This window comes from Oncorhynchus mykiss, chromosome 3 (genome assembly GCF_057628025.1).
Source record: "Oncorhynchus mykiss isolate SJ-2025 chromosome 3, ASM5762802v1, whole genome shotgun sequence".
NCBI lineage: Eukaryota > Metazoa > Chordata > Actinopteri > Salmoniformes > Salmonidae > Oncorhynchus > Oncorhynchus mykiss.
Window position 1 is genome coordinate 2130039 of NC_143024.1, and position 24962 is coordinate 2155000.

A 24962-nucleotide genomic window follows, 5' to 3' on the forward strand; every position below is an offset into this window, starting at 1 on the left:
CCTGTTGGTGGTTTTTAAGCTAATAGCTGCTCTAAATAGATGCAATTAGTTAGAAGCATGAGATATTTAATCACTCTGCACCAATTAGAGTCTCATCAAGTACTGTCCAAGAGGCAGCACGCTCTCCTCTTTTTACACACACACACACACACACACACACACACACACACACACACACACACACACACACACACACACACACACACACAGAGAGAGAGAGACCGATGTGTGCCCCTGTGGAACGGTGTAATGTCAAGTTAAATCAGGAGGGGAGAACAGCTAAACCTGTTATTGCAGTTTAACAGACTCAGAAGGTTTATTGAAGACCGAGCCCATCTCTAGCCTCCATAGTTTATGCACTAGGCTGGCAGAACGTGTGTGATTAAACAAGAGGCTTTTCTATACCATAAAAACATTCCACTTGACTTATTTAGGAGACAGGTGGTAAGTGGGGATGTCTGTACACTCAGTAGACAGGCCAAACCAAGACTAGAAGTACATTTCCTGAAGCCTTCTGTAAACTCTGATCACAAGCTTTGTGTCTATAGGAAAACTACTGCAAAATAAACTTCTAATCTTAAACTTTAATTTTAATATTCAATATGTATTTTGTTAAGTGACAAGGAACCTCCATTTGGAGGTTTTATGACGAACACAATCAAACAGTATTTTACAGTTTTATCCAACTGCTTTACACACAACATCTTTTCATGTCACACGATTTTTGAAACCTCTCACTGAAAGTGCAAAACTACGAATATCCAAAACCAGAAGCTATTTCTCAGCCTTCGACTCGAGTTGTCAATTGCATGAAACACTTTTTTTCAAAACACTACTCACAATTCTCTACCTAAAACACAAAAATCTAACAGGAAGTGACTTGCTTTCCTTTTCCAAACACAACCAATCAAAATGCTACACTTATTCACCAGGTCACACACACACACACTCCTCACATGTGCAAACACTAATAGCTTAACTGATCACTAACCAATCACTGCTTTACTGTAGTATAGGCCTATAAATAGGTCAAAGGTCAGATTACCTGTTTTGAACAATGGATGCCAACAATGGACTAAGAGCAAGAGGAGTAGGAGGGAGAGGAAGAGGACGAGGGCAAAGAAGAGAAGGAAAGGGAAACACTTGTTGATCATGTGATCAACTACGGTTTGACCATGAGAGAGACTGGACTGAGAGTCCAGCCCAATTTGAGTCGATTTACAGTGGCGTCCATAATTCGAACCTTCATTAATGAGAACAGGTATGCAACTATCTAATGACTATTTTAGCATTACAGTAATGTACTGTAAAATATGTGCGACTGCATAGTATTGCATAAACATTTGTAACTCTAAGCCATCCATTTACTGCACTGCATTGAATGAATGAGGTTGGTTATCAGGCTGTACTACATTGTTTTGTACCATGTTGACAGTTCCTATGCTGAACACAGACTGTGTTTGAATTCTGTACAGGAGTGGAAAGGCAAAGACATCATGGAGGACGAGGACGCTTGTTTACAGATGTACAAGAGACTGCAATTATAAATATGGTTTTGGCCCGACAATGCAATTAGGATTCGAGAGATAAGAGAGCATATCTTGAAGAACGACACCATATTTAACAACATCAATGCTGTAAGCCTGTCGACCACACAACGCATCCTCCAACGGCACCGAGTGACGATGAAACAACTTCACAAGGTGCCATTTGAGAGAAACTCTGACAGAGTCAAGAATATGCGACATGACTTTGTAGAGGTATGTATGCAACACTACTTCCAGTACTTCAGACCATATTTACTCCTCTGTACATCCTTTTGTCTGTTACAGAGAGTATTGGAGCTGGATGCCCATGTAATTCTCCATTAATTTATTTATGTGGATGAGGTTGGCTGCAACCTCACCAAAACCAGGCGCAGTGGAAGAAATGTAATAGGACAGAGGGCAACTACCAATGTCCCTGGACAGCATGGGGGTAATATAACTATGTGTGCTGCCATCACTCAAAACGGGGTCCTCCATCACAACGCCACACTGGGTCCGTACAACACCGGCCATATGCTCACTCAAAACGGGGTCCTCCATCACAACGCCACCCTGGGTCCGTACAACACCGGCCATATGCTCACTCAAAGCCATCCTATGTGTGCTGCCATCACTCAAAACGGGGTCCTCCATCACAACGCCACACTGGGTCCGTACAACACCGGCCATATGCTCACTCAAAACGGGGTCCTCCATCACAACGCCACACTGGGTCCGTACAACACCGGCCATATGCTCACTCAAAACGGGGTCCTCCATCACAACGCCACACTGGGTCCGTACAACACCGGCCATATGCTCACTCAAAACGGGGTCCTCCATCACAACGCCACACTGGGTCCGTACAACACCGGCCATATGCTCACTCAAAACGGGGTCCTCCATCACAACGCCACACTGGGTCCGTACAACACCGGCCATATGCTCACTCAAAACGGGGTCCTCCATCACAACGCCACACTGGGTCCGTACAACACCGGCCATATGCTCACTTTTCTGGATGCAATTTACACAATGCTTGTCCCTGATCCAGATCAGGAGCCTGCTAGATTAGTGGTTTTATGGGACAATGTTAGTTTTCACCGGGCTGTTCTGCTCCAAAACTGGTTTGCCACCCCATCCACAATTTGTAGTTTTGTACCTACCCCCATATTCACCTTTTCTAAATCCCACAGAGGAATTCTTCTCAGCCTGGCGCTGGAAAGTGTATGATCGCCAACCCTATGCCCGCATGCCGCTTCTCCAGGCAATGGAGGACGCATGTGGGGACATAGAGGTTGTCTCTGTCCAAGGTTGGATACGCCATGCTAGGAGATACTTCCCTCCATGTGGGGACATAGAGGTTGCCTCTGTCCAAGGTTGGATACTGGGAGATACTGCCCTCCATGTGGAGACATAGAGGTTGCCTCTGTCCAAGATTGGATACGCCATGCTGGGAGATACTTCCCTCCATGTGGAGACATAGAGGTTGCCTCTGTCCAAGGTTGGATACGCCATGCTGGGAGATACTTCCCTCCATGTGGAGACATAGAGGTTGCCTCTGTCCAAGGTTGGATACGTCATGCTAGGAGATACTTCCCTCCATGTGGGGACACAGAGGTTGTCTCTGTCCAAGGTTGGGTACGCCATGCTAGGAGATACTTCCCTCCATATGGGGACATAGAGGTTGCCTCTGTCCAAGGTTGGACACGTCATGCTAGGAGATACTTCCCTCCATGTGGGGACATAGAGGTTGCCTCTGTCCAAGGTTGGATACGCCATGCTAGGAGATACTTCCCTCCATGTGGGGACATAGAGGTTGCCTCTGTCCAAGGTTGGACACGTCATGCTAGGAGATACTTCCCTCCATGTGGGGACACAGAGGTTGTCTCTGTCCAAGGTTGGATACGCCATGCTAGGAGATACTTCCCTCCATGTGGGGACATAGAGGTTGCCTCTGTCCAAGGTTGGATACGCCATGCTAGGAGATACTTCCCTCCATGTGGGGACACAGAGGTTGCCTCTGTCCAAGGTTGGATACGCAATGATAGGAGATACTTCCCTCCATGTGGGGACACAGAGGTTGCCTCTGTCCAAGGTTGGATACGCCATGCTAGGAGGTACTTCCCTCCATGTGGGGACATAGAGGTTGCCTCTGTCCAAGGTTGGATACGCCATGATAGGAGATACTTCCCTCCATGTGGGGACACAGAGGTTGCCTCTGTCCAAGGTTGGATACGCCATGCTAGGAGATACTTCCCTCAATGTGGGGACACAGAGGTTGCCTCTGTCCAAGGTTGGATACGCCATGCTAGGAGGTACTTCCCTCCATGTGGGGACACAGAGGTTGCCTCTGTCCAAGGTTGGATACGCCATGCTAGGAGATACTTCCCTCCATGTGGGGACACAGAGGTTGCCTCTGTCCAAGGTTGGATACTGGGAGATACTTCCCTCCATGTGGGGACATAGAGGTTGTCTCTGTCCAAGGTTGGATACGCCATGCTAGGAGATACTTCCCTCCATGTGGGGACATAGAGGTTGTCTCTGTCCAAGGTTGGATACGCCATGCTAGGAGATACTTCCCTCCATGTGGGGACATAGAGGTTGCCTCTGTCCAAGGTTGGATACGCCATGCTAGGAGATACTTCCCTCCATGTGGGGACATAGAGGTTGCCTCTGTCCAAGGTTGGATACGCCATGATAGGAGATACTTCCCTCCATGTGGGGACACAGAGGTTGCCTCTGTCCAAGGTTGGATACGCCATGCTAGGAGATACTTCCCTCAATGTGGGGACACAGAGGTTGCCTCTGTCCAAGGTTGGATACGCCATGCTAGGAGGTACTTCCCTCCATGTGGGGACACAGAGGTTGCCTCTGTCCAAGGTTGGATACGCCATGCTAGGAGATACTTCCCTCCATGCGGGGACACAGAGGTTGCCTCTGTCCAAGGTTGGATACTGGGAGATACTTCCCTCCATGTGGGGACATAGAGGTTGTCTCTGTCCAAGGTTGGATACGCCATGCTAGGAGATACTTCCCTCCATGTGGGGACATAGAGGTTGTCTCTGTCCAAGGTTGGATACGCCATGCTAGGAGATACTTCCCTCCATGTGGGGACATAGAGGTTGCCTCTGTCCAAGGTTGGATACGCCATGCTAGGAGATACTTCCCTCCATGTGGGGACACAGAGGTTGCCTCTGTCCAAGGTTGGATACACCATGCTGGGAGATACTTCCCTCCATGTGGAGACATAGAGGTTGCCTCTGTCCAAGGTTGGATACGCCATGCTAGGAGATACTTCCCTCCATGTGGGGACATAGAGGTTGCCTCTGTCCAAGGTTGGATACTGGGAGATACTTTCCTCCATGTGGAGACATAGAGGTTTCCTCTGTCCAAGATTGGATACGCCATTCTGGGAGATACTTCCCTCCATGTGGAGACATAGAGGTTGCCTCTGTCCAAGGTTGGATACGCCATGCTAGGAGATACTTCCCTCCATGTGGGGACACAGAGGTTGCCTCTGTCCAAGGTTGGATACGCCATGCTAGGAGATACTTCCCTCCATGTGGGGACACAGAGTTTGCCTCTGTCCAAGGTTGGATACACCATGCTGGGAGATACTTCCCTCCATGTGGAGACATAGAGGTTGCCTCTGTCCAAGGTTGGATACGCCATGCTAGGAGATACTTCCCTCCATGTGGGGACATAGAGGTTGCCTCTGTCCAAGGTTGGATACTGGGAGATACTTCCCTCCATGTGGGGACATAGAGGTTGTCTCTGTCCAAGGTTGGATACGCCATGCTAGGAGATACTTCCCTCCATGTGGGGACATAGAGTTTGTCTCTGTCCAAGGTTGGATACGCCATGCTAGGAGATACTTCCCTCCATGTGGGGACATAGAGGTTGCCTCTGTCCAAGGTTGGATACGCCATGCTATGAGATACTTCCCTCCATGTGGGGACACAGAGGTTGCCTCTGTCCAAGGTTGGATACACCATGCTGGGAGATACTTCCCTCCATGTGGAGACATAGAGGTTGCCTCTGTCCAAGGTTGGATACGCCATGCTAGGAGATACTTCCCTCCATGTGGGGACATAGAGGTTGCCTCTGTCCAAGGTTGGATACTGGGAGATACTTCCCTCCATGTGGGGACATAGAGGTTGTCTCTGTCCAAGGTTGGATACACCATGCTAGGAGATACTTCCCTCCATGTGGGGACATAGAGGTTGTCTCTGTCCAAGGTTGGATACGCCATGCTAGGAGATACTTCCCTCCATGTGGGGACATAGAGGTTGCCTCTGTCCAAGGTTGGATACGCCATGCTAGGAGGTACTTCCCTCTATGTGGGGACATAGAGGTTGCCTCTGTCCAAGGTTGGATACGCCATGCTAGGAGATACTTCCCTCCATGTGGGGACACAGAGGGTGCCTCTGTCCAAGGTTGGACACGCCATGCTAGGAGATACTTCCCTCCATGTGGGGACACAGAGGTTGCCTCTGTCCAAGGTTGGATACGCCATGCTAGGAGGTACTTCCCTCCATGTGGGGACATAGAGGTTGCCTCTGTCCAAGGTTGGATACACCATGCTAGGAGATACTTCCCTCCATGTGGGGACACAGAGGTTGCCTCTGTCCAAGGTTGGACACGCCATGCTAGGAGATACTTCCCTCCATGTGGGGACACAGAGGTTGCCTCTGTCCAAGGTTGGATACGCCATGCTAGGAGATACTTCCCTCCATGTTTGGCAAGAGAAAACGTATCTTGTGACGTGGACGAAGTATTGTGGCCAGAAACAGGCCGGAGAAGAGATGAAGCGTAGCTTAGCACTGGTGACACACACGCACGCACGCACACAGTCTGACCACATAGTGTACACAAGCCTCTACCTCAAACAGGTGTGATTCTCTCAGCCCTGCCCAGCAGATATTTCACAGAGTCTATGAAGAAACAGGTGTGATCACTTCAGCCTATAACAGGGTTATTCAACTCTGACCTGACGAGGTCCAGAGCCTGCTGGTTTTCTGTTCTACCTGATAATTAATTGCACCCACCTGGTGTCCCCAGTCTAAACCAGTCACTGATTAGAAGGCAACAATTAACAAATGCAGTGGAACTGGATTCGAGGTCAATGCCTCTAGTGATTTGAATTATTTGCCAGATGCTCTGGACAAGAACGTCTACGAGATGACTAAATATAAACACGACTGAAAACAATAGCTGTAGTCATAACGATGTGGTCCTCTTCCTGAGGTAGAGGACTGTAACTCTGTTTCCTGTCATCTTTATAATAACTGTAGTCATAACGATGTGGTCCTCTTCCTGAGGTAGAGGACTGTAACTGTTTCCTGTCATCTCTATAATAACTGTAGTCATGACGATGTGGTCCTCTTCCTGAGGTAGAGGACTGTAACTCTGTTTCCTGTCATCTCTGTGCGTGTGAAGGTGTCCGTCAGACTATTAGACCCTGAGCCATCACAACAACAGACATGACACACCATAACAACAGGGCTGTCCAGGCCACAAGGGTCATGTTCACTATGTACACAGACTGGAAACACACAGCTGGCTGACTGCTTCCCTGTCCTTAAAGGGCCAGTCAATCAGGGTGTCTGGAAAACCTCCTGGACTCACCTAGTCTCTCTGCTCACGTAGTCACACCTACATTAACTACAAAACCATGTCCCTAGTCTCTCTGCTCACGTAGTCACACCTACAGGTTAACTACAAAACCCTGTCCCTAGTCTCTCTGCTCACGTAGAGTCACACCTACATTAACTACAAAACCCTGTCCCTAGACTCTCTGCTCACGTAGAGTCACACCTACATTAACTACAAAACCCTGTCCCTAGTCTCTCTGCTCACGTATAGTCACACCTACATTAATCACAAAACCCTGTCCCTAGTCTCTCTGCTCACGTATATTAACACCTACAAAACCCTGTCCCTAGTCTCTCTGCTCACGTAGAGTCACACCTACATTAACCACAAAACCCTGTTCCTAGTCTCTCTGCTCACGTATATTAACACCTACAAAACCCTGTCCCTAGTCTCTCTGCTCACGTAGAGTCACACCTACATTAACTACAAAACCCTGTCCCTAGTCTCTCTGCTCACGTAGAGTCACACCTACATTAACTACAAAACCCTGTCCCTAGTCTCTCTGCTCACGTAGAGTCACACCTACATTAACTACAAAACCCTGTCCCTAGTCTCTCTGCTCACGTACAGTCACACCTACATTAACTACAAAACCCTGTCCCTAGTCTCTCTGCTCACGTAGAGTCACACCTACAAAACCCTGTCCCTAGTCTCTCTGCTCACGTAGAGTCACACCTACATTAACTACAAAACCCTGTCCCTAGTCTCTCTGCTCACGTAGAGTCACACCTACAAAACCCTGTCCCTAGTCTCTCTGCTCACGTATAGTCACACCTACATTAACTACAAAACCCTGTCCCTAGTCTCTCTGCTCACGTAGTCACACCTACATTAACTACAAAACCCTGTCCCTAGTCTCTCTGCTCACGTAGAGTCACACCTACATTAACTACAAAACCCTGTCCCTAGTCTCTCTGCTCACGTAGAGTCACACCTACATTAACTACAAAACCCTGTCCCTAGTCTCTCTGCTCACGTAGTCATACCTACAGGTTAACTACAAAACCCTGTCCCTAGTCTCTCTGCTCACCTATATTAACTACAAAACCCTGTCCCTAGTCTCTCTGCTCACGTAGAGTCACACCTACATTAACTACAAAACCCTGTTCCTAGTCTCTCTGCTCACGTATATTAACACCTACAAAACCCTGTCCCTAGTCTCTCTGCTCACGTAGAGTCACACCTACATTAACTACAAAACCCTGTCCCTAGTCTCTCTGCTCACGTATATTAACACCTACAAAACCCTGTCCCTAGTCTCTCTGCTCACGTATAGTCACACCTACATTAACTACAAAACCCTGTCCCTAGTATCTCTGCTCACGTACAGTCACACCTACATTAACTACAAAACCCTGTCCCTAGTCTCTCTGCTCACGTAGAGTCACACCTACATTAACTACAAAACCCTGTCCCTAGTCTCTCTGCTCACGTAGAGTCACACCTACATTAACTACAAAACCCTGTCCCTAGTCTCTCTGCTCACGTAGTCACACCTACATTAACTACAAAACCCTGTCCCTAGTCTCTCTGCTCACGTATATTAACACCTACAAAACCCTGTCCCTAGTCTCTCTGCTCACGTAGAGTCACACCTACAGAACCCTGTCCCTAGTCTCTCTCTTACTTATCTTAAACCCTGTCCCTAGGTCTCTCTCTTAGTTATCTTAAACCCTGTCCCTAGGTCTCTCTCTTAGTTATCTTAAACCCTGTCCCTAGGTCTCTCTCTTGGTTATCTTAAACCATGCATATCAGGTTGTCAGAAGTATATTTCTTATCATTCAGCATACAATGTCCTCATCACTGTAAATATCAATAGCTCAGCCTTTCACAGCAGACAAGCAGTAATCTAGAATAGATCAATCGATAAGAGGGAATAATTACAGAACAGAACAGTATGTGGATTAGAGATCAATTCAGAAGACCTACATCAGTCACATCAGCACTATTACTAACTACTGATGACTGACCAGGACCCTCTCAGTTACAAAACTAGAGACGACCCATGAAGTGTGACTGGAAACCCTCTAACTAGAGACGACCCATGAAGTGTGACCCCCTTAACTAGAGACGACCCATGAAGTGTGACTGGAAAACCTCTAACTAGAGATGACCCATGAAGTGTGACCCCCTTAACTAGAGACGACCCATGAAGCGTGACCCCTTTAACTAGAGACGACCCATGAAGCGCGACCCCTTTAACTAGAGACGACCCATGAAGTGTGACCGGAAACCCTTTAGCTAGAGACGACACATGAAGTGTGACTGGAAACCCTTTAACTAGAGACGACCCATGAAGTGTGACTGGAAACCCTCTAACTAGAGACGACCCATGAAGTGTGACTGGAAACCTTTTGACTAGAGATGACCCATGAAGTGTGACCGGAAACCCTTTAACTAGATACGACCCATGAAGTGTGGGACGACCCATGAAGTGTGACTGGAAACCTTTTAACTAGAGACGACCCATGAAGTGTGACCAGAAACCTTTTAACTAGAGACGACCCATGAAGTGTGGGACGACCCATGAAGTGTGACTGGAAACCCTCTAACTAGAGACGACCCATGAAGTGTGACCGGAAACCCTTTAACTAGAGACAACCCATGAAGTGTGGGACGACCCATGAAGCGTGACCGGAAACCCTTTAACTAGAGACAACCCATAAAGTGTGGGATGACCCATGAAGTGTGACCGGAAACCCTTTAACTAGAGACAACCCATTAAGTGTGACCCCCTTAACTAGAGACGACCCATGAAGTGTGGGATGACCCATGAAGTGTGACCGGAAACCCTTTAACTAGAGACGACCCATGAAGTGTGATCGGAAACCCTTTAACTAGAGACGACCCATGAAGTGTGACTGGAAACCCTCTAACTAGAGACGACCCATGAAGTGTGACTGGAAACCTTTTAACTAGAGACGACCCATGAAGTGTGACCGGAAACCCTTTAACTAGAGACGACCCATGAAGTGTGTGACGACCCATGAAGTGTGACCAGAAGCCCTCTAACTAGAGACAACCCATGAAGTGTGGGACGACCCATGAAGTGTGACTGGAAACCCTTTAATGTGATGACAGCTCTTCCTCTCCATCACGTGGAAGTTCACGTTGTCCAACAGTGGAACACAGTAAATACTGAACAGCTGTCCTCTCACACAGATCCAGGCTCAGAGGTAGAAATCACCATGGAAATCCTTATCGGGATAGCACAGTAATCTGATGCAGTGATTGGTTAGTTTTGGTCCTTGTGGTCCTCAGAACAATCTGATGCAGTGATTGGTTAGTTTTGGTCCTTGTGGTCCTCAGAACAATCTGATGCAGTGATTGGTTAGTTCTGGTCCTTGTGGTCCTCAGAACAATCTGATGCAGTGATTGGAGGTTAGTTCTGGTCCTTGTAGTCCTCAGAACAATCTGATGCAGTGATTGGAGGTTAGTTTCTCCAGTTGTATTGTTCTTCAACAGTTACAGTCAAATGTTACCAAATCATCAACGATCCTACCAGACTTCTAAAGACTGGTTTTCACATGGGGTTAAAACTGCCCAAAATGTCAATATTTGAAATGGGTCCTAAATTAAGTCAATACAAGAGAAAAACAATTGAAGGGAATATAAAACAAGGGAATTTTGGCTTTACCAAATTACATACAAACAGTTTTAGTACATTTTAAAATGCTCTTCCAGCTATTACTGGAGCCTTTACATGCTGCGTGCTTTAAAACTATAACGTTGAACTAGAACAATACGCTGAAATATAACAACAACACGCTGAAATATAACAACAACACGCTGAAATATAACAACAATACGCTGAAATATAACAACAATACGCTGAAATATAACAACAATACGCTGAAATATAACAACAATACGCTGAAATATAACAACAATACGCTGAAATATAACAACGATACGCTGAAATATAACAACAATACGCTGAAATATAACAACAATACGCTGAAATATAACAACAATACGCTGAAATATAACAACAATACGCTGAAATATAACAACAATACGCTGAAATATAACAACAATACGCTGAAATATAACAACAATACGCTGAAATATAACAACAATACGCTGAAATATAACAACAATACGCTGAAATATAACAACAATACCCTGAAATATAACAACAATACGCTGAAATATAACAACAATACGCTGAAATATAACAACAATACGCTGAAATATAACAACAATACGCTGAAATATAACAACAATACGCTGAAATATAACAACAATACGCTGAAATATAACAACAATACACTGAAATATAACAACAATACGCTGAAATATAACAACAATACGCTGAAATAAAACAACAATACGCTGAAATATAACAACAATACGCTGAAATATAACAACAATACGCTGAAATATAACAACAATACGCTGAAATATAACAACAATACGCTGAAATATAACAACAATACGCTGAACTAGAACAACAATACGCTGAAATATAACAACAATACGCTGAAATATAACAACAATACGCTGAAATATATCAACAATACACTGAAATATAACAACAATACGCTGAAATATAACAACAATACGCTGAAATATAACAACAATACGCTGAAATATAACAACAATACGCTGAAATATAACAACAATACGCTGAAATATAACAACAATACGCTGAAATATAACAACAATACGCTGAAATATAACAACAATACGCTGAAATATAACAACAATACGCTGAAATATAACAACAATACGCTGAAATATAACAACAATACGCTGAAATATAACAACAATACGCTGAAATATAACAACAATACGCTGAAATATAACAACAATACGCTGAAATATAACAACAATACGCTGAAATATAACAACAATACGCTGAAATATAACAACAATACGCTGAAATATAACAACAACACGCTGAAATAGAACAACAATACGCTGAAATATAACAACAATACGCTGAAATATAACAACAATACGCTGAAATATAACAACAATACGCTGAAATATAACAACAATACGCTGAAATATAACAACAATACGCTGAAATATAACAACAATACGCTGAAATATAACAATACGCTGAAATATAACAACAATACGCTGAAATATAACAACAATACGCTGAAATATAACAACAATACGCTGAAATATAACAACAATACACTGAAATATAACAACAATACGCTGAAATATAACAACAATACGCTGAAATATAACAACAATACGCTGAAATATAACAGCAATACGCTGAAATATAACAACAATACGCTGAAATATAACAACAATACGCTGAAATATAACAACAATACGCTGAAATATAACAACAATACGCTGAAATATAACAACAATACGCTGAAATATAACAACAATACGCTGAAATATAACAACAATACGCTGAAATATAACAACAATACGCTGAAATATAACAACAATACGCTGAAATATAACAACAATACGCTGAAATATAACAACAATACGCTGAAATATAACAACAATACGCTGAAATATAACAACAATACGCTGAAATATAACAACAATACGCTGAAATATAACAACAATACGCTGAAATATAACAACAATACGCTGAAATATAACAACAATACGCTGAAATATAACAACAATACGCTGAAATAGAACTCTGCAAAATGAACTGCTGTGGAGAGTTTATTAACAAAACACATTATTTACATGTCAAAAGGTTTTTAATAAAAATATCTTATAATTACAATAGTCTTTCTGAGGATAATAGATATTTTCTTCCACCTAGAGCATCTGTTTCTACATAGACAATCTGAATTGTCTCCAGCCATTTGTTCCCCTTTACAATAGGAAACATGTTGATTTCAGGGAAAAACCTTGTTCGACACAAATCATCTATTTTAAACAATAGATGGCAAAACATGTGCAGTTATATTCCTGTTTAGTAAAGTTCCACACTGTTGGCTTGAGTTATTTTTATTTTATAAACCGGTATTTGTCACATTTTATAAACTGGGATTTGTCGTTCAACAAGCTCTAGTTTCTAGCGAGACCTCACAACAACAAGGGATTCTTCACTCACCCTTTCAGGTTGTACTTGTATTTGACATATACAGTTAAGTAATGGGTCAGTTGAACGTAGCAGGCTTTAGTTTGTTTCTAATAAACGTGTTATGAATATGTTTTTATTTGCCCGTCGTAGGTTCTCCAGCAGGGGGAGGGGGGGGGGGATCCCCCTGTGTGATAAAGCTTCGTGTGGCTGGCTGAGATTCCCTGGCTGGAGGCTGAGGCTGTGCTGGCTGTGGACTGGAGCAGCTCTGCTCTCAGCTCTGCTCTGCTCTGCACACCTGTGGACAGAATGAATAGATGGGGTGTGTGAACGGTCTGCTCCAGACTGACTGGCGCCGTCAACACAACACAGGGCTTCATCAACAAGCCAAAACAAACGGACCGGCTCAGACAACTGACTTCCAGTATACCGTAAACACAGCTGCCTGTCAGCCTGCCTGCCTGTCTGTATGTCTGTCTGTCTGCCTGCCTGCCTGTCAGCCTGCTTGTCTGTCTGCCTGTCAACGTACCTCCCTGCCTGTCTGTCTGTCTGTCTGTCTGCCTGCCTGCCTGTCAGCCTGCTTGTCTGTCTGCCTGTCAACCTGCCTGTCAACCTGCCTGTCTGTCTGCCTGTCAACCTGTCTGGGTCTCAGAGCCTTCCAGCTAACCTAACCAGGCCTGTCTGGGTCTCAGAGCCTTCCAGCTAACCTAACCAGGCCTGTCTGGGTCTCAGGGCCTTCCAGCTAACCTAACCAGGCTCTGCTCCTCATTTACAGGCAGATGACCTTTAACCCTCTGCTTGGAACGTTGCTACACAAGAGGACAGTTATTGTGCAACACACAGCTGGCTCCTGGGTGTTGTCAATAATCAGGTTACTCAATGACACTCTGTCTACTGCTACTGCAAGTCACAGTTTAATAGCTGAAACCACATCAACAACACTACTACCACTCATAATAATAATACTGCTACTACTCATAATAATAACAATAATATTAATAATAATTATATTACTAGTACTACTCAATAACAACAATACTCCTACTATTACTCATAATAATAATAACACTAATAATCCTACTGCTACTATTACTCATAATAATAATAATAACACTAATAATACTACTCCTACTATTACTCATAATAATAATAATAATAACACTAATAATACTACTGCTGCTATTACTCATAATAATAATAACACTAATAATCCTACTGCTACTATTACTCATAATAATAATAACATTAATAATACTACTGCTACTATTACTCACAATAATAATAATACTAATAATACTACTCCTACTATTACTCATAATAATAATAACACTAATAATCCTACTGCTACTATTACTCATAATAATAATAACACTAATAATACTACTGCTACTATTACTCACAATAATAATAATACTAATAATACTACTCCTACTATTACTCATAATAATAATAACACTAATAATACTACTGCTGCTATTACTCATAATAATAATAACACTAATAATCCTACTGCTACTATTACTCATAATAATAATAACACTAATAATACTACTGCTACTATTACTCATAATAATAATTACAATAATTATAATACTCCTACTATTACTCATAATAATAATAACACTAATAATACTACTCCTACTATTACTCATAATAATAATCACAATAATTATAATACTGCTACTATTACTCATAATAATAATAATAACACTAATAATACTACTGCTACTATTACTCATAATAATAATTATAATAATTATAATACTGCTACTATTACTCATAATAATAATAATAACACTAATAATACTACTGCTACTATTACTCATAATAATAATTACAATAATTATAATACTCCTACTATTACTCATAATAATAATAACACTAATAATACTACTCCTACTATTACTCATAATAATAATTACAATAATTATAATACTGCTACTATTACTCATAATAATAATGACAGAAATTATAATACTGCTACTCTTACTCATAATAATAATTACAATAATTATAATACTGCTACTATTACTCATAATAATAATTACAGAAATTATAATACTGCTACTATTACTCATAATAACAATAATAATAATACTACTGATAGTACTACTTAATAATAATAATACCAATACATCTGCTACTACTACCCATAATAATAATACTACTAGTACTACCCGTAATAATAATACTACTAGTACTACCCATAATAATACTACTACTAGTACTACCCATAATAATAATACTACTAGTACTACCCATAATAATACTACTAGTGCTACCTATAATAGTAATACTGCGAGTACCACCCATAATAATAATACTGTGAGTACTACCCATAATAATAATACTGCGAGTACTACTCAAAATAATAATACTGTTGGTACTACTCACAATAATAATACTAGTAGTACTACTCATAATAATACTACTGCTAGTACTACTCGTAATAATAATACTGATAGTACTACTCACAATAATAATAATACTGTTGGTACTACTCACAATAATAATACTAGTAGTACTACTCATAATAATACTACTGCTAGTACTACTCGTAATAATAATACTGCTAGTACTACTCACAATAATAATAATACTACTAGTACTACGCATAATAATTATACTGCTAGTACTACTCATAATAATACTAATACTACTAGTACTACTCATAATAATAATACTGCTAGTACTACTCATAATAAGATTAATACTGCTAGTATCACTCATAATAATACTACTGGTACTACTCCCAATAATCCTAATACTGCTAGTACTACTCTCAATCATACTAATACTACTAGTACTACTCATAATAATAATACTACTATTACCACCCATAATAATAATACTGCTGGTGCTACTCATAATAATAATACTGCTAATACTACTCATAATAATACTAATACTGCTAGTACTACTCATAATAATAATACTACTATTACCACCCATAATAATAATACTGCTGGTGCTACTCATAATAATAATACTGCCAATACTACTCATAATAATACTAATACTGCTAGTAGTACTCATAATAATACTAATACTGCTAGTACTACTCATAATAATACTAATACTGCTAGTACTACTCATAATAATACTAATCCAGGTGAATTCAAGGTATATCTCATTGAAGAGACAACACAGATTGTGAAGCAGATTTAAACCAGAACAATAGGATCCTACTCACCATTGGCCATTTCTCAGCGACACAAAACTGAGTCGTCCTTTTTGCCTGTTGACATCCTCTGAAATAAGGGAAAAGATAATGAATACTACCTGACAGTTTATGAGTCAGGTAAGGTGACACAAACCACGAGCTATACAGAGAATGAACCAGTGTTGACTACATGACATCACAGCAGGACCACAACACAACTTATCATCTGATCTGAGAGCATCACAGCAGGACCACAACACAACTTATCATCTGATCTGAGAGCATCACAGCAGGACCACAACACAACTTATCATCTGATCTGAGAGCATCACAGCAGGACCACAACACAACTTATCATCTGATCTGAGAGCATCACAGCAGGACCACAACACAACTTATCATCTGATCTGAGAGCATCACAGCAGGACCACAGACTCCTTCACCTCATGCACAGGGGTCCTGTCTTTCACATGCACCAACCACTGCCACTAGAAATGACATATTATATGATATATTATATTATGCCTTTCAGTAACATGTGTCTCTGCCAATACGATGTCTCAATAACATGTGTCTCTGTCAATACGATGTCTCAATAACATGTGTCTCTGCCAATACGATGTCTCAATAACATGTGTCTCTGTCAATACGATGTCTCAATAACATGTGTCTCTGTCAATACGATGTCTCAATAACATGTGTCTCTGCCAATACGATGTTTCAATAACATGTGTCTCTGCCAATACGATGTCTCAATAACATGTGTCTCTGTCAATACGATGTCTCAATAACATGTGTCTCTGTCAATACGATGTCTCAATAACATGTGTCTCTGTCAATACGATGTCTCAATAACATGTGTCTCTGTCAATACGATGTTTCAATAACATGTGTCTCTGTCAATACAATGTCTCAATAACATGTGTCTCTGCCAATACGATGTTTCAATAACATGTGTCTCTGCCAATACGATGTCTCAATAACATGTGTCTCTGTCAATACGATGTCTCAATAACATGTGTCTCTGTCAATACGATGTCTCAATAACATGTGTCTCTGTCAATACGATGTCTCAATAACATGTGTCTCTGTCAATACGATGTTTCAATAACATGTGTCTCTGTCAATACAATGTTTCAATAACATGTGTCTCTGTCAATACGATGTTTCAATAACATGTGTCTCTGCCAATATGATGTTTTCCACAAGAACATAAACAAGGCCATTTGTTATTCTACAATACAGGAGTCTCCTGACTTGAAAAGGACAACACCACTGATACACACCACCCATTCTATATATAGTCTTCTAGACCATCCCACTGGGCACACACTGGTTGAATCAACGTTGTTTCCACGTCATTTCATTGTTGAACCAACGTGGAAGAGACGTTGAATTGACGTCTTGTGCCATTGCTTCTTACCTGGTGGTCTGTGTTGAGAACCGTTAGTGGTGTCCGGTTAGAGGCTGGGGACGGCGGGCACATCCCCGTCATGGTCCCCGTCTGTTGTTTCAGGAGAGAAGGGTGCGTCTCCAGCGCGAGCTGCAGGTCCAAGATGTAATCTATGACGTGCTGAAGGATCTCCACTTTGCTGACTTTCTTATCCTGCGGTATGGTGGGTACGAGGCGCTTGAGGCGACTATAACACTGGTTCATATCGTCCTGCAGACACAGCTGCTCTTCTTCCTGCAACCTAGACCGAGCGATGTTCAGGCTGTGATCCGAGAGGTAGTGTAAAGAAAGCTCGTTGCCGCTGCTGCTTGAGGTATCCTTCTGGGAGCGGACGGGAGTAGTAGCCTTCATTTCGGTAATAACGCACCCGTACGGCAGGGGTTGAGAGAAAACAATCACTGGTGCCAAATACCGGAGATTATATGTAGGCGATGAAGATGGCTATGACCGAAGTAAAAGCCAAACTACCAAAAGAAAACGGTCGACAAAAATGTTTCAAAAGTAGTAGATTTTATTCTGTCAACATCCCGTGGACCAGTCGGTTCTACTTCACCAAGCACCGCGTGAAGAATGAATAGATTCCGTTCACTTATATGGGAAGGGGAGGCGCCGGCGCGCTGCTGGTTGACAGTACCGGAGAGAAACTGGTCAATCACGAGCCGCCCGGTGCCCATGATGGAACAACACCACCCTATAGAAATGCGTGCCTGCCTCTGCGCTGCGGAGGGTGACGCCTGTCGAAGGTTTGTGTGTGTGTGTGTGTGTGTGTGTGTGTGTGTGTGTGTGTGTGTGTGTGTGTGTTCGATATATAAAATATAATCAGTAAGGAGGCCGGAGCATTTGAAATATAAAATGCAATAATTCTGTGTAAACTGATTATCATCGTTCACTTAAAATATATATTTCTATTTTATATATCTTGTACATGAAATCAACGTGTTTATGTCATACACAAGATACATCAGGGAGCAAAATGTGAAATGCTTCTAGCCAGCTACCTCTCAACAGGGCAGTGAATTGCTTCTTGCCAGCTACCTCTCAACAGGGCAGTGAAATGCTTCTTGCCAGCTACCTCTCAACAGGGCAGTGAATTGCTTCTTGCCAGCTACCTCTCAACAGGGCAGTGAAATGCTTCTTGCCAGCTACCTCTCAACAGGGCAGTGAAATGCTTCTTGCCAGCTACCTCTCAACAGGGCAGTGAAATGCTTCTTGCCAGCTACCTCTCAACAGTGCAGTAAAATGCTTCTTGCCAGCTACCTCTCAACAGGGCAGTGAAATGCTTCTTGCCAGCTACCTCTCAACAGGGCAGTGAAATGCTTCTTGCCAGCTACCTCTCAACAGGGCAGTAAAAGGCTTCTTGCCAGCTACCTCTCAACAGGGCAGAGAAATGCTTCTTGCCAGCTACCTCTCAACAGTGCAGTGAAATGCTTCTTGCCAGCTACCTCTCAACAGGGCAGTGAAATGCTTCTAGCCAGCTACCTCTCAACAGGGCAGTGAATTGCTTCTTGCCAGCTACCTCTCAACAGGGCAGTGAAATGCTTCTTGCCAGCTACCTCTCAACAGGGCAGTGAAATGCTTCTTGCCAGCTACCTCTCAACAGGGCAGTGAAATGCTTCTAGCCAGCTACCTCTCAACAGTGCAGTAAAATGCTTCTTGCCAGCTACCTCTCAACAGTGCAGAGAAATGCTTCTTGCCAGCTACCTCTCAACAGTGCAGTGAAATGCTTCTTGCCAGCTACCTCTCAACAGGGCAGTGAAATGCTTCTAGCCAGCTACCTCTCAACAGGGCAGTGAAATGCTTCTTGCCAGCTACCTCTCAACAGGGCAGTGAAATGCTTCTTGCCAGCTACCTCTCAACAGGGCAGTGAAATGCTTCTTGCCAGCTACCTCTCAACAGTGAAATAATAAAGAAGAACAAAAGTAAATCTAATAACAAACACAATTAGGTGAATGTTATAATGTTATTAAAATGATAACCTACATGAATATCATTGAATAGTCTATAGCACTCAGCTTCTATTCATAGATGAGCATGAACTACAGACTTCTGGCCTGAATGCCTTCAAAACCGACCACTAGGGGCCAGAAGTGGAACCAACCAAGTCATTATTATTGGAGAACCAACCAAGTCATTATTATTGGAGGACCAACCAAGTCATTATTATTGGAGGACCAATCAAGTCATTATTATTGGAGGACCAACCAAGTCATTATTATTGGAGGACCAATCAAGTCATTATTATTGGAGAACCAACCAAGTCATTATTATTGGAGAACCAACCAAGTCATTATTATTGGAGGACCAAGTAATTATTATTGGAGAACCAACCAAGTCATTATTATTGGAGAACCAACCAAGTCATTATTATTGGAGGACCAAGTCATTATTATTGGAGGACCAATCAAGTCATTATTATTGGAGGACCAAGTCATTATTATTGGAGGACCAATCAAGTCATTATTATTGGAGGACCAACCAAGTCATTATTATTGGAGAACCAACCAAGTCATTATTATTGGAGGACCAACCAAGTCATTATTATTGGAGGACCAACCAAGTCATTATTATTGGAGGACCAAGTCATTATTATTGGAGAACCAACCAAGTCATTATTATTGGAGAACCAACCAAGTCATTATTATTGGAGGACCAAGTAATTATTATTGGAGAACCAACCAAGTCATTATTATTGGAGAACCAACCAAGTCATTATTATTGGAGAACCAACCAAGTCATTATTATTGGAGGACCAATCAAGTCATTATTATTGGAGGACCAACCAAGTCATTATTATTGGAGAACCAACCAAGTCATTATTATTGGAGAACCAACCAAGTCATTATTATTGGAGAACCAACCAAGTCATTATTATTGGAGAACCAACCAAGTCATTATTATTGGAGAACCAACCAAGTCATTATTATTGGAGGACCAACCAAGTCATTATTATTGGAGGACCAAGTCATTATTATTGGAGGACCAACCAAGTCATTATTATTGGAGAACCAACCAAGTCATTATTATTGGAGGACCAATCAAGTCATTATTATTGGAGGACCAACCAAGTCATTATTATTGGAGAACCAACCAAGTCATTATTATTGGAGAACCAACCAAGTCATTATTATTGGAGGACCAACCAAGTCATTATTATTGGAGAACCAACCAAGTCATTATTATTGGAGGAACAACCAAGTCATTATTATTGGAGGACCAACCAAGTCATTATTATTGGAGGACCAGGAGACATCCCATCTGAGGTGAAAGGTGACAGAGTGGTGTTGGACAGACCAGGAGACATCCCATCTGAGGTGAAAGGTGACAGAGTGGTGTTGGACAGACCAGGAGACATCCCATCTGAGGTGAAAGGTGACAGAGCTAGAGAGGTGTTGGTCAGACCAGGAGACATCCCATCTGAGGTGAAAGGTGCCAGAGAGGTGTTTGTCAGACCAGGAGACATCCCATCTGAGGTGAAAGGTGCCAGAGAGGTGTTTGTCAGACCAGGAGACATCCCGGAAATCGGTCTTCTGTTGTAAATGTCTGTGGTGTCTGAACGGTTTGACCTACGAACTATTGTGACCCCTTCTATGGAAAGAGGAGACTCACGAACACCATGAGTGTTCGACCCCACAAGTGTCACATGACTCATCTGAAGGTAACCAGTTAAAAACTAATAGAAAAAAACTAATAGAAGTACGAGGGTATTTTTGTGCCTACCCCAATTTTGTTTTTAAATATGTGTAAAACTTTTAAAAGTATTTCCTGAATGTTTCTCTCTCTCTCTCTCTCTCTCTCTCTCTCTCTCCCTCTCTCTCTCTCTCTCTCTCTCTCTCTCTCTCTTTCTCTTTCTCTTTCTCTTTCTCTTTCTCAGATACCCACTGCAGTGCACAGGTGCTTCCAGCGTCCATGCAGTGTTTTGGGACGTTATTGGATACAGTATCAAGTGTATCATATCAGATCTTCTGGGACTGAAACAGCATTATTAGGAATAGTTAGTTTCAATATCTTCAATGGGAGTTTCTCAAACCTCCGCAGCTATGAGTTTCAGCTCCCAGTATGGTGGTGTGGGTTAACACTGTGGACTCTCCCAGTGGTGTGGGTTAACACTGTGGACTCTCCCAGTGTGGTGTGGGTTAACACTGTGGACTCTTCTAGTATGGTGGTGTGGTGTGGGTTAACACTGTGGACTCTCCCAGTGTGGTGGTGTGGTGTGGGTTAACACTGTGGACTCTCCCAGTGTGGTGGTGTGGTGTGGGTTAACACTGTGGACTCTCCCAGTGTGGTGGTGTGGGTTAACACTGTGGACTCTCCCAGTATGGTGGTGTGGTGTGGGTTAACACTGTGGACTCTCCCAGTGTGGTGGTGTGGGTTAACACTGTGGACTCTCCCAGTGTGGTGGTGTGGTGTGGGTTAACACTGTGGACTCTCCCAGTGGTGTGGGTTAACACTGTGGACTCTCCCTGTGTGGTGGTGTGGTGTGGGTTAACACTGTGGACTCTCCCAGTGTGGTGGTGTGGGTTAACACTGTGGACTCTCCCAGTGTGGTGGTGTGGTGTGGGTTAACACTGTGGACTCTCCCAGTGGTGTGGGTTAACACTGTGGACTCTCCCAGTATGGTGGTGTGGTGTGGGTTAACACTGTGGATTCTCCCAGTGTGGTGGTGTGGGTTAACACTGTGGACTCTCCCAGTGTGGTGGTGTGGTGTGGGTTAACACTGTGGACTCTCCCAGTGTGGTGGTGTGGTGTGGGTTAACACTGTGGACTCTCCCAGTGTGGTGGTGTGGGTTAACACTGTGGACTCTCCCAGTGTGGTGGTGTGGTGTGGGTTAACACTGTGGACTCTCCCAGTGTGGTGGTGTGGTGTGGGTTAACACTGTGGACTCTCCCAGTGTGGTGGTGTGGGTTAACACTGTGGACTCTCCCAGTGTGGTGGTGTGGTGTGGGTTAACACTGTGGACTCTCCCAGTGTGGTGGTGTGGTGTGGGTTAACACTGTGGACTCTCCCAGTATGGTGGTGTGGGTTAACACTGTGGACTCTCCCAGTGTGGTGGTGTCGTGTGGGTTAACACTGTGGACTCTCCCAGTGTGGTGGTGTGGGTTAACACTGTGGACTCTCCCAGTATGGTGGTGTGGTGTGGGTTAACACTGTGGACTCTCCCAGTGTGGTGGTGTGGGTTAACACTGTGGACTCTCCCAGTGTGGTGGTGTGGTGTGGGTTAACACTGTGGACTCTCCCATTGTGGTGGTGTGGGTTAACACTGTGGATTCTCCCAGTACGGTGGTGTGGGTTAACACTGTGGACTCTCCCAGTGTGGTGGTGTGGTGTGGGTTAACACTGTGGACTCTCCCGGTGTGGTGGTGTGGGTTAACACTGTGGACTCTCCCAGTATGGTGGTGGGGGTTAACACTGTGGACTCTCCCAGTGTGGTGGTGTGGTGTGGGTTAACACTGGACTCTCGCAGTATGGTGGTGTGGTGTGGGTTAACACTGTGGACTCTCCCAGTATGGTGGTGTGGTGTGGGTTAACACTGTGGACTCTCCCAGTATGGTGGTGTGGTGTGGGTTAACACTGTGGACTCTCCCAGTACGGTGGTGTGGGTTAACACTGTGGACTCTCCCAGTATGGTGGTGTGGTGTGGGTTAACACTGTGGACTCTTCTAGTGTGGTGGTGTGGTGTGGGTTAACACTGTGGACTCTCCCAGTGTGGTGGTGTGGGTTAACACTGTGGACTCTCCCAGTATGGTGGTGTGGTGTGGGTTAACACTGTGGACTCTCCCAGTGTGGTGGTGTGGGTTAACACTGTGGACTCTCCCAGTATGGTGGTGTGGTGTGGGTTAACACTGTGGACTCTCCCAGTATGGTGGTGTGGTGTGGGTTAACACTGTGGACTCTCCCAGTATGGTGGTGTGGTGTGGGTTAACACTGTGGACTCTCCCAGTGTGGTGGTGTGGTGTGGGTTAACACTGTGGACTCTCCCAGTGTGGTGGTGTGGGTTAACACTGTGGACTCTCCCAGTGTGGTGGTGTGGTGTGGGTTAACACTGTGGACTCTCCCAGTGTGGTGGTGTGGTGTGGGTTAACACTGTGGACTCTCCCAGTGTGGTGGTGTGGTGTGGGTTAACACTGTGGACTCTCCCAGTACTCCCAGTACAAGCACCCTACTATGTAACCAGTACTACCAGTACTCCCAGTACAAGCACCCTACTGCACATAGTAGTAACAGATTCAGAAACGTTCCTGCAAATGTCTCCATTTGCAGTACGTTTGCCAATCGGTTGTGCTACCAGCCAGTGGGGATACATTAAACATTACAGCTAGCTAGGTTTGTTCCAGGTAACTTCCTAACCATTACTCTTCAGATAATTGGGTTATCATAAAAACAGCTGAATGCTAGCTAGCTAGCATAGTTACATGTACTCTTATGCTTGAATCAACTTTGAAACCAATTATACACCGTTGCTAATAGTTACCTGTAGCTAGCTACCTGGCTAGCTAGCTGTCTTTAATGGTCCAGGGAGTGGGTTAGCTAGCTACCTAGCTGGCTTTATTGGTCCAGGGAGTGGGTTAGCTAGCTACCTAGCTGGCTTTATTGGTCCAGGGAGTGGGTTAGCTAGCTACCTAGCTGGCTTTATTGGTCCAGGGAGTGGGTTAGCTAGCTACCTAGCTGGCTTTATTGGTCCAGGGAGTGGGTTAGCTAGCTACCTAGCTGGCTTTATTGGTCCAGGGAGTGGGTTAGCTAGCTACCTAGCTGGCTTTATTGGTCCAGGGAGTGGGTTAGCTAGCTACCTGGCTGGCTTTATTGGTCCAGGGAGTGGGGTAGCTAGCTACCTAGCTGTCTTTATTGGTCCAGGGAGTGGGTTAGCTAGCTACCTAGCTGGCTTTATTAGTCCAGGGAGTGGGTTAGCTAGCTACCTAGCTGGCTTTATTAGTCCAGGGAGTGGGTTAGCTAGCTACCTGGCTGGCTTTATTGGTCCAGAGAGTGGGTTAGCTAGCTACCTAGCTGGCTTTATTGGTCCAGGGAGTGGGGTAGCTAGCTACCTGGCTGGCTTTATTGGTCCAGGGAGTGGGTTAGCTAGCTACCTAGCTGGCTTTATTGGTCCAGGGAGTGGGTTAGCTAGCTACCTGGCTGGCTTTATTGGTCCAGGG

The 24962-nt window shown here is 43.6% G+C and overlaps 1 protein-coding gene across 1 annotated transcript; it reads right to left on the reverse strand.

Moving 5' to 3' along the window:
• Window positions 1–12855: 12855 nt before the first annotated feature.
• On the reverse strand, window positions 12856–19666 carry LOC110518477 (DNA-binding protein inhibitor ID-4). The gene is made up of 3 exons (XM_036973025.2): window positions 17787–19666; window positions 16394–16451; window positions 12856–13498 (listed from the first exon to the last, which is right to left on the reverse strand). The coding sequence occupies exons 1-2, from the start codon at window positions 18165–18167 to the stop codon at window positions 16407–16409; spliced, it is 426 nt and encodes a 141-aa protein (XP_036828920.1). The 5' UTR covers window positions 18168–19666; the 3' UTR covers window positions 12856–13498; window positions 16394–16406.
• Between the last annotated feature and the right edge of the window lie 5296 nt (window positions 19667–24962).